This window comes from Temnothorax curvispinosus, unplaced genomic scaffold (genome assembly GCF_003070985.1).
Source record: "Temnothorax curvispinosus isolate PA1 unplaced genomic scaffold, ASM307098v1 QBEX01006995.1, whole genome shotgun sequence".
NCBI lineage: Eukaryota > Metazoa > Arthropoda > Insecta > Hymenoptera > Formicidae > Temnothorax > Temnothorax curvispinosus.
In genome coordinates, this window is record NW_020216775.1 from 4,664 (window position 1) to 16,264 (window position 11,601).

The 11,601-nt window shown below is 37.6% G+C and overlaps 2 protein-coding genes and 1 long non-coding RNA gene across 4 annotated transcripts; 2 read left to right on the forward strand and 1 right to left on the reverse strand.

Moving 5' to 3' along the window:
- Window positions 1–346: 346 nt before the first annotated feature.
- LOC112456609 lies at window positions 347–1,436 on the reverse strand. Its single transcript, XM_025019278.1, has 3 exons — window positions 1,077–1,436; window positions 646–985; window positions 347–558 (listed from the first exon to the last, which is right to left on the reverse strand). Exons 1-3 carry the CDS (start codon window positions 1,434–1,436, stop codon window positions 347–349), a joined length of 912 nt encoding a protein of 303 aa, XP_024875046.1.
- Window positions 1,437–1,990: 554 nt separating this feature from the next.
- On the forward strand, window positions 1,991–5,547 carry LOC112456610. 2 transcript variants are annotated; one of them, XR_003040991.1, is made up of 4 exons: window positions 1,991–2,234; window positions 3,898–4,013; window positions 4,220–4,534; window positions 4,976–5,547. XR_003040991.1 is itself a non-coding variant. In XM_025019279.1 (2 exons), exons 1-2 carry the CDS (start codon window positions 2,120–2,122, stop codon window positions 5,275–5,277), a joined length of 417 nt encoding a protein of 138 aa, XP_024875047.1. In that variant the 5' UTR covers window positions 1,995–2,119; the 3' UTR covers window positions 5,278–5,547. The 2 variants fall into 2 exon arrangements, 1 of the variants encoding a protein (XP_024875047.1); XM_025019279.1 differs by lacking the exons at window positions 3,898–4,013; window positions 4,220–4,534 and having other exon boundaries at window positions 1,995–2,234.
- Window positions 2,984–3,891, forward strand: LOC112456611. The gene is made up of 3 exons (XR_003040992.1): window positions 2,984–3,402; window positions 3,499–3,661; window positions 3,762–3,891. It is a non-coding gene; the product is annotated as an uncharacterized LOC112456611 (long non-coding RNA).
- Window positions 5,548–11,601: the final 6,054 nt, after the last annotated feature.

Below are 11,601 nucleotides of genomic sequence, written 5' to 3' on the forward strand. Positions count from 1 at the left end.
GTCCTGCTTTATAGAAGTTGTGATTTTCGTTAAAGCAGGGCACACACACACACGTGTGTATGTCCTGCTTTATAGAAGTTGTGATTTTCGTTAAAGCAGGGCACACACACACGTGTGTATGTCCGTTTATAGAAGTTGTGAAAATAGTTAACGTGAAATACATTATTTATTATAATAACAAGTATATAGAATGTATAATATATACATAAAACACATGCTATTAATTTAACATACATATATGAAAATATATTAGGCTTTCGTTATCTAACGCAGTGTATTTTAATATATAATTGTGAGAAGTGTGGACAGTCTTGTTTTGATATTGAAACGTGTCTCCAAATGTCGTTTATTGGGATTGCTCGGCCTCGACAGTGGACAATGGAGGATACATCTGAGCGATGACGCCAAAAAAGTTGTCTAGCCTTTCAGCCCTAGGATGAGCGTGTTTAAATAGAAATTTGAATAAATATCCCTCGACATGGTACGATCGAGTTCCATACTTTGGGATATTTGCTCGAACTTCTCTCCAAACACGCTCAATGTGCTGAGTATGGGCGCCTGTAAAAAAAATATATAAAAACTACGTCTAGGCTCTTTTTTGCATTTTTTTTTTAATTGTAACTATAATTATGTAGCGTTATTTACCAGTATCTGGATCGACGAAGTTGTACGTATGATTGACTGTCAGATGTTGGAAGCCCTCACTGTTAAGACAATTATAGGACTTCCAACAATCTGAAACAATTGTCGTTCCTGGCATGATCCACTCCTTAATGCATGCCAGAAGCGTTTCCTCCGTTCGATCTTCTACTGGCACAATGAATATCTTTTTCGACTCTCGCTCGAATCCTCCAAATATCCAATTGCCTTTCAAGAGACGACCACGGTTGTATTTCCGATGGCCAATTTTTGCCTCGTCGATTTCAACAGTGCGTCCTGGACCTCCAAGTTTTGCACTACACTTATCGGACCAGTATGCACAGACCTGTAAATATAAAAAATAATAATATATATATATATATATATATATATATGTGTGTGTGTATAGTTAGTGCACAATATTAAAATATTTATACCTCACGGCAAAAACTGAACCAGTCGACAACCGTGCTGGAAGAAATCCCAAGTTCTTCTTCGAGGTCTTCCTGTCGAGGAGGGCGTAGCATAAGGAAACTCGCTATAATTTTGCAGATTGTAGCGAGTTCCAAATTGCTATTTCCAAACCAAGTGCCTACTTTGGCACTTTTTTTGTAATCGCATTGTTTGGAGACACGTTTCTTTTTTTGTGACGATGCTATGGGAACCGTTTTTCGACATCGAAACAGCAATGTCTCTTTGTTGATGATTAATTTTTCACCACGCTGCTCACAATTAATTTCCGATGGCAACACATCGTGTTGTATCAGGTAATCCACTAAATCTTCTTTTTTAGCCATTAGTTGGATAAAATCAAACAACAACATGTTAAATAATTATTGTCAAATCTGACAGCTACGAGTACGTAATAGGATACATTGGCGCGCTTCATTTCTTTAAAATTACGTGATTGTGGCCCCAGCGCATGCGCAAGTGGCCAAAGCGCATGCTCGTATCCACTCGTATCAGTATATGTTCTGTGCTCACCTCATAGAAGTTAGCCGGACAATTTCGACTTACGACATTTTTTTTTTTACGAATCGATTGTTAGTCGTTTGTTATTGATTGTTAGACTAATTAGAACGTTTGTTAGTTAATAGTTTTTACGTAATCACAAAAATAATTTTTAGTGTTAATTTAGCCGGTAAATATAGAATTCTTTACAATTTTCGATTCAAACCGTGGTCAATCGATGCGGAATCGTTTGTTAGTTCCGAATATACTAAGTAAAACGTTTGTTAGATCACGGTTTCGCTAAAAAAAGCGAAAAACTGTATATCGTTTAGCTGCCGGAAGGTGGGGGTGAGACGTAGAATATGTGGTGGTTTCGGAACGCATTACGTTATAGTTTATCAACACGGGAAATGTGCTTAACCTATTTTCAATTTATTTGTCAGATTAGCATAGCATTGTACTACGACGCAGTTTACGAATATTCCGAACCGAGAATATTACGAACAGAAACCTCAACGGAGTAAAGTGAATGATACCGTATACCATAGAGAAGACAGTAAACGAAGTAAATATATGCAGAGAAGTCGCGGACGGCTTGCGTATATATTTCGATTTCGCATATTACCTCATCTCCTGTTATATAGGTAAGAAAAAGAGCAATATATTTTTCTGTAAAATCTTCCTTGCTAAGCAACGAACAATTAATGAGTAAAATTAAGGCTAGTATACATAGTCGGTTCTTATTTCAAGACAATGGCTTAAGGTTGATAATATATACGGCTCTGTTATATCTAACAATCGAGTGATTAGTTTATAACATCTCTCTCTCTCTTAAGATTACTCCAGCCGGCCTTAAATATAAAAGATCCGACAATGAAATACTACCCTACAACTTTATTAAGTGTTCCATTAAGATCTGCTGTGAGAAATTGATCAATCACAATCGAATGTGAGGAAAATAATTAACTATGATTGATTAATTTCTTAGGACTTAAGGATTACTACATATATCTTAAGGATTACTAATTATATATCTTCAGCTTATTTTCTTAATTGTTGCAATTTGAAGTGTTATCGAATTAGAAGATTGCAAAGAAATTAATTAAATTAGGGACATCGCGGTGCGGTGTAGTACAGGAGGTGAGATTTATTGCTAAAAGAAAATCATTTAAATCCTTTTTTATTTTTGAAATAGCAAGTAGACTGTTCATGACGTTCAGATATTCTATCAAATCCATTATTGAAATTAATTAATCTGCAATCATCTGACGACGATGAAATTCTATCGTTTCTCTTCGAAATTTTCTCGTCTTTTTCGTCTCGCATATAATTTATTATATTTCATGTCGTGGCTTTCAATCATTGACGTTAACATTTATGATGATTTGGCTACAGCCATCCGGACGTGTAGTCCAAACACCAAAATCAACCCTCACCTCGCCGTGTATATACGTTGTTAGGGTTTCCATTCTACACAAACGAAGCAATTGTATTAATCGAATACAACGCGACATTAATATCGATTATTAATACATACATTGTACTTTAAATTTTAAAAATGAAGTCTTAATTTAATTAATTTTTTGAATTATCTTTGAAGTTGGTTAAAATACTTTTCTCTTATTGTATACCTATATTGTATATTGCATTTATTTTTCAAGTTCAGCAAGTAGACTAAAATTTGTTTTTGACGTTAAAACATTTTAAATATTAGTGATATTGACTTCTATCCATAAAAAATGACACACACTATCAACATATATGCCTCATCGACAAATAAAGGAGACATCCTCTTTCTAGACTTAATTACTGGTGAGATAATCTTTAATACGGATCTTGATAGCTGATTCTTTTCTTTTATATACATATATATATGTGTGTGTGTAACAAGGCCTATTATTTTTACAGTCATACGAAGTGCAATTCTTTGCGGCGACAACTCTGCACGTAAAGATATCCAAGCAGTGGAATGAAGTGCTTGAAGCTGAGCATCCATTGTTAAGGGAACGTTCTTTCAATAGTGTGAAGAGACCCAACATCACTTTGCATCCTTATAAAGCTTTGTCAAGCGGTAATACATCATTCCCTGTGTTATTTAAGAAAAGAAGAGCATACCATAAATAAGAAAATGGACCTCCTTTTGTTAATTATCTAACATGTACTGTTTTCAGTTAGCCGTGTTTGTGGCCAGCGTTTAGAGTTCAGAAAACAGGGAATAGGATAGGAGCGTAGTCGACGAATTGCTCGACATGTCACCTTATGATTCTCTTCCGTCTGCGTTAGAATTATTGTTTTGTGTGCTCTCAGTGCTTCCTGTTGAACCGGTAAAATATAACAATCACCCCACCACCACCACCATCATCATTAACCGTCGTTTATAAAAAAGAGGCCGCAAGAGGACGAGCGACAAATGATATTGACTGGTTAGTAAAAAAAATACAGTTTATCGATTTAGGATTAATAGATTTAAATACAATAAGATTTATTCTTTCTGAAAAGAGGAGTCGGGTTTGTTGCTACTTATGTACTGCATATTGCAATGTATAAAATACATTTATAATTAAAAAATGTGTTTTGCTTACTGAATGTACCTGTTACTAAAGGTTACTTTCTTTTTTTTTTTTATCAGGTTTAGTCGTAATGGCGAAGCTCGCCGAAGAGCCGCTGGAAACGGAAGACATTCTAACGATTTGTTGGGAGCAGAGTCAACACAAGTACACAGAGAGAAGATTACTAGCTGTTGAATGTTGCTCCTACATACCAATATCAGCTGCTGTTAGAAACTCGTTGATGCTGTCAATGCGCTTCCGGAGTAGTACTACCGGAACTGAGGCATCTCAAAACGTTGGTAAATCAATGCCTACCTCAGCAAGAAGATGCAGTGCGTTTCTTGCTCAGAGAAGCGGAGTGCAGGCAGTATTTACTGAATGAAGCCAATAGATAGGTATTGAATAAAAATAATTATGTTAATCTAAACATATCTGATCGTGTTTATAATAATTGACGAATTAATAACTATAAGACATACAGAGGTAAAGAAATATAAGAAATTTTATATTTTATTACTGTAATTTATCACGCGGTGCAATCTTTCGAACATCCCTCATTATTATAGCGACACGCTAATTTTCTTGGAATTTTTGATTGCCGAAAAAAAGATCTCCTGATCTCGGCAGACCAGGCAGCGACCTGGATTTGAAATTACTGTGATTATATAATTGTAATCTACAGTCGCAATAATCCATAGTAGATTTGGTAGAATATTTCTGAATTTCGATATCTTTGGACCATTGAATACTTTTCTAGAAACATTATGTATCCTGTACACATTTTCTCGATAACGAAAAATGTTTAAACGTTTGTAAAAAAATTATCTTCATTCCAGGACACTCGACGAGCTCCGGGTTTTCCCTATCGATGACGACGGTGAATGTCTGCCAAGGATATGCGCCAGAAGATGAACAAGATCTCTTCAACAGAAAATTGAATCGCCCAGCATGTCGAGTATTTTCCGCAAGAAGTAAACTCCCCTTTGTGTCTTATAGCAAGAAATTCTGTGTGAGAAAATCGAGTATCACGTCGGCAAGAGATTCGCGAGTGCAAGCACAAAAAATTGTTGTTAAGCATAAATGTATAATGTTGTTTCAACGAATGTTAACTTATTTTTTTATCGCGCTAGCTCTATGAGTGACGTGTAAATTATTTTGTTTAAATATTAACACGGTCTGAGGAGTTTAGAGATGAGAAAAGACGAATGTTTTTTCACGTTTTGTAAAATTCGGATGTCCATTGTGTCTGCACTCTCGCAGCGTTTGGAATTTTCTCACTTTCTCATGATCCTCTTTAGGTAAAAGAAAAGAAAAAGAGTAAATTCAAAACGCCACGATTAACAGTAATTAATGTTTAATTTCGAAGTCTGTCACTTTACATAGTAATAAACAAACGTCATAGATCATATATCATATCAAATTGTATATCGCATATCCGCATATACATATATATATAATACACAAGTGTTTTCCTCGTAGAATAATTTACAAAATCAGACTGTCTAGAAATACAGTTGCGTCCTGTTCCTGCTCGGTTCTGTTTTCCGTTATTTTTTTCTTTCTTTTTTTATATAATCACAGCTTATCCTGATACGTAAAAAAAACATTGCTATTGTATTTTCCTTTTTCCGTTCGATAATTAATCGACACAATCAGAGAGTTTCTCTGAGACATTCGTAAACTGCGATATGAGAATTAAGGTTTCTCTGGGATATTCGTAAACTGCGTCGTAGTGAAATGCTGTGCCAGAGATTCTGGAATATTTATCACAGTAGGTTGCGCCGGAAGTATAAGCTGAAATAAATATCAGTGATATATTTGTATGATATTTATTTTCAGTGAAAGATTAGTTTTTAACATAAATTACAATCCTTGTATAATTTTAATTTAAATATGAAAAATAAATAAAATGCAAACAGCAGGAATAGTTTTTAGTTGTTGAAAAATGTATCCGGCACAAACGCTTTATAGCTTATCTGTAATATATATGTATATTAACTAAAATTTAATTACTAGCTTACCTTGTTCTTAATACTCATTAGGTCATAATCCTGCTCTAGAATCCGTTTTAATGTGCTATCTGTAGCAAGATCATCGCCTGGTTTCATACTGGCTCCAGATTGGCTACTACCACCCACTGTGTTCATCGTTACTCGTTTCACCCATGTAATCAGAACTACTCTCTGTATCCTCTTCTATGTTTACGTCCTATAAATTACAAATGTAATTCTTATAAACTTTTCTTACTTTCGCAATCCTCGGTCTGCAATATCATACGGATAAATTAAATCATGCAGTAAATTAAACCTTTCATAGCGCGGCAACGTTAAGAAAATTACGCCCTCACAACACGATAGTCAATCAGCGTTACACATATTTTTTAAGTTATTGCTACTATCTCTTTCTGTTATTAAATTATAAAAGTTCTGAAACGTCCAAAATCAAATTTGTAACTTGAAAATGAAACTTACTTCTGTATAATAATCAGCGTGTTGGCCTGAACTGCCATCTTCGGAAATTCCGGTCGTAGATGATGCAGCTCGACTGCCACCGCTTCTCGCTCTACGACGAGGTTCTTGATGCTCTGTTTCGTTTCGATTAAGCACTTTGACATCTTATGGCTTCTCTTTTTGCGTTTGTCCCAAGACAGATTCCAACCCTTACACAATGACAAAATATATTTATATTTCTTTAATGTGTACTTTAATATGATTTGTACAAGATTAAGTAGCTTCGCTAATGCTTTTCTAACTTACTTGGAAGTGCATGAAGTATTCCACTGCTTTTCTACCTCTTAATGACATCAATGACATCAAGCATCTGCAAACAATTTTATAGTTAGTTTAAACTGCGAGTTTCCGTACGATGACAAAATTACTTATATCTACTTGTACATACAATATAAGTTTATTTCTATATTTCATAAATCTGTAATTTGATGTAATTGTTCAAATACAACTTTAGTAGGTTACCTCTCTACTTTTGCAATCTATATCTCTTTCATATTGCAAGGATACTTTTTACTAAGTTCAGAATTAACCCTATTCGCTCCAACCATGCCTTTCGTGTCCCACGAATTTCTAACAGTCGTTTGTGTTAAGATTATGTTTCTCAAGCTTCATTTGTAATTGCCGCCAAGCTCGTATGTAGCGCCTTTATTCTCTAGCACACGGTGCACATGTTTTTTCGTTAGCGGCGCTCTCTCATTGAGCGGTTGGCATCTTGTAGCGCCTCGTGCGCTCGCTCTCTCGATCGTTCGTTCTCTCTGCGTTATGCGTATCGCACCACGCCGATTCAGACTTAGCTATCATTATTTTTCTTTTGCGTGCGTGCAATCTACTGAACTTAGTACGTAGAATAAAGTACGTTGTTTTCTCCACAAGTCGTGTACCTGCATTATTTGTTTACCAAGATAACACTGCTAGAAGATCCTGAGATCATTTTAACAGGTTATGGGCCCAGGCCACGCCTTGAAGAAAAACGGTAACAAGTAAACTACAACGATAAGTACACTGTACAGACATGGGAGACTCAATTGACTTGAGAAGCATAACGAAGTTCAACGGAACTAACTATCAGGCATGGAAGTTCCAACTATCAGCTATATTTGTCGCAAACGGACTCACAAATATAGTTAACGGCTCAAATGAGAGAACGACTGCCAATGCAAATAAATGGGACAAATCTAACGCAAAAGCAATGGTGATCATCTCCTCTACCGTAGAATCCTCACAGCTCGAATATCTCTTGACCTGCGAGAAGGCATCTGATATGTGGAAGCGACTCAGCGCAATTCACGAACAGAAGAGTGATTCGAACAAATTACTCTTGATGACGAGGTTTCACGACTACAGGATGGCATCGAATGATAATGTTGCACAACACATTGCGAAGATCGAGAATATGGCACGCCAGCTAAAGGATCTTGGTGAGAACGTTTCAGACATAACTATCATGGCTAAAATTCTTGGCAGCCTACCCTCAAAATTTAGTGCATTCGTTACAGCTTGGGACAGCGTTGCCGCGGATCACCAAACTCTTCAAGCCCTGACAGAACGTCTTATCAAAGAAGAAGGGAGGATGACGGCAACAGATGAAATAAGCAGTGCGCTCGCAGCCGTGAATGTAAAGTCAGAACGAGGAAAGCAGAAAAAGGCGATGGACAAGAAAGCACAAAATCCCAAGAAGGATGTAACATGCTACTACTGTCAAAAGCGTGGACACATTGCCAAGGAGTGTCGCAAAAGAATAAGAGACACGGAAAATCGAGACAACGCTAAATCATCAAAGGGAAACGACGATGCAACTAATGTCAGTGCATTTCTAGGTGAAGCTGTGGAGGCAGTTTCGACCATCACGAAGGAGGACGTTTGGTTACTCGACAGTGGCGCGTCGAAGCATATGTCATTCCGTCAAGAATGGTTTTCCGAATTGCAACCCTGTGAAAATGAGCATGTGTTCCTTGGTGATGGCACAAAATGCAATGTCACCGGTCGTGGCAGAATATACATCAAGAGGTTAATTGATGGAAAATGGATGGATGGAATACTTGAAGACGTATTTCTTGTACCAAACCTCAAGAAAAATTTGTTCTCAGTTGGCGCCTGCATCAACAAGAATTACAAGATCATCTTTGGAAGAGAGCGTATTGAATTTCGCATGGACAACGTACTGAAGGCTCAAGGCATCAAGTATGACAATAATCTGTTTCGAATGCTAATAAGAATACAAAACGAGAATAGCGCGAATCTAACAGTCTCAAGTTTAAAGCGTTGGCATGAGCGCTTAGGCCACATCAACCACACGTACGTACGTCAATTATGCAAAGATGGGCTAATCAATGGAACCGAAGCAGAAAATGAAAAGGACATGTTTTGTGAAGCATGTCAATATGGGAAGCAACATCGCTTACCTTTCAAGAACGTTTCTGATAAGAAGCCATCGGCTGGAGAGCTCATCCACAGTGACGTATGTGGACCAATGTCACAAGAATCCATAGGAGGATTCAAGTACTTTGTGACTTTCAAGGACGATCATTCAGCCTACCGCAAAGTGTACTTCATAAAACACAAGTCCGATGTCTTCGATAAATTAAAGGAATTCATCAATCAAGTTGAGAATAAGTTTCAAAAATCCGTCAAAACCTTACGTGTGGATAATGGCAGAGAATACTGCAACGAACAGACGTCAAGATATTTGCGTGGAAAAGGAATCAATCTGGAGACAACTGCACCCTACACGCCACAGCAAAACGGGCGAGCTGAAAGGGACAACAGGACAATTGTTGAGTGTGCGAGAGCCATGCTTTACGCGAAAAATCTTCCTACATATTTGTGGGCAGAGGCCGTAAACACAGCTTGCTACATTCTCAATCGCACGCCAACATCCTGCAATCAAGGCGTGACTCCATATGAGATGTGGACTGGAAAAAGGCCGCGCCTGGATCACATCAAGACATTTGGATCAGAAGCCTTCGTGTACATCGACAAGCAATTCAGAAAGAAATTGGACAGAAAATCACGAAAAGTGATACTGGTAGGTTATGAAGGAGAGTCGTGCAACTATAGACTGCTTGACCTGCAAACAAGGAAAATAACAATATCCAGAGACGTCGTGATACATGAGACAGACGAGCATTCAACATCGGATTCGAATGAAGATGCAGAAACCTCCATTAGTTTAGCACCATCAACGCAAGTGGAAACTGTGCAAACGGAGAAGATTCAACTTCAAAAGAAGGAGACAGTCAAGAAAGATGATTCTGCAACAACCAATGATCGTACTCTTAGAGACAGAAGCGCAATAAAACCACCAGAACGTTACGAGGCGAACGTAATAGAGTTTGATGAGCCAGCAACATACGAAGATGCATTGTCCGGACCAGACGCCAAGAACTGGATTCATGCTATTGAAGAGGAGCTCAAGGCACATGAGATTAATGGAACGTGGACAATTCAGGATCTACCTGCGAACAAGAAACCAATAGGATCTACATGGGTCTTCAAGATAAAACGGGACATACCAGGAGGCTCCCATCGATACAAGGCTCGACTCTGCGCTAAAGGATATTCGCAAAAGCACGGAACTGATTACAATGAGATATTTGCACCAGTTGCCAGGTACGATTCCATTCGCACAATGTTAGCCAAGGCAGCAAAGGAGGACCTAAAAATTGCTCAGTTTGACGTAAAAACTGCCTTCCTTAACGGCAGTGTATCCGAGGAAATTTACATGGAAATACCGCAAGGGATCAATCCAGGTTTGGAGGGTAAAGTATGCAGACTTCAAAAGTCTATATATGGCTTAAAGCAAGCATCACGAGTATGGAATCTTGAGTTTGATTCATTTCTAAAGCGTTATCATTTCGTTCAGAGCAAATCCGATCCTTGTATATACATTGGTAGAGTCAACTCGGACAAAGTTTATTTAATCATATACGTAGATGATGGTTTACTCCTAGCGTCGTCAAAAGAAAGTATTGACAAGATACTAAGGGAACTAAGTTTAAGTTTTGAAATCACGATTGGCAACGGTACATATTACATAGGTATAGAGATTCTTCGAGTACCGGAATCAAAGTTAATTTTCATACATCAATCATCTTATACTAAACGTATCTTGAATCGTTTCAATATGCTAGATGCAAAAGGCAAAGATACACCTGCAAATTTAGGCATGCATCTATCATCACCGCATGATACATTTGTATCCTCAGACAATGCGCCATATAGACAAGCGATAGGTAGTTTAATGTTCCTCGCAAATGTCACGCGACCAGATATTGCCTTTATTGTAAATTATCTAAGTCGTTTTATTTCTAGTTACGATAACGAACACTGGAATGCAGTAAAAAACATATTTCGCTATTTAAAAAATACCATTGACATGGGCATTCTATATGATGGGTCATCTGGAAATACATCCTTGCAAGGATACGCAGATGCAGACTATGCTGGAGACATTGACACCAGGCGATCCACCAGTGGATATCTGTTCATTCTGTCAAATGGAGCTGTAACATGGGGATCCTTGCGTCAAAGAACCGTTTCACTCAGTACTACTGAAGCGGAATATATGGCAACTTGCGAATCGGTTAAGGAAGCGCTGTGGCTTAAACAATTGCTACATGACATCGAACTCCAATGTGTCGATCCAATCGTCATCAACGTCGATAATCAAAGCGCGATTAAATTAACTAAGAACTCTGAATACCATAAACGAAGTAAACACATTGACGTTCGATATCATTTTGTGCGTGAAAGATATATGAATGGTGAGATCAGAATAGAGTATGTACCCAGTGAAGAACAGCTAGCGGACATCCTAACAAAGGTATTAAGCAGGGACTTATTCTGTAACTTCAGATCAAAGATGGGTGTCTGTAGGATAACTATAGAAGCTCTCAAAAGAAGGGAGTGTTAAGATTATGTTTCTCAAGCTTCATTTGTAATTGCCGCCAAGC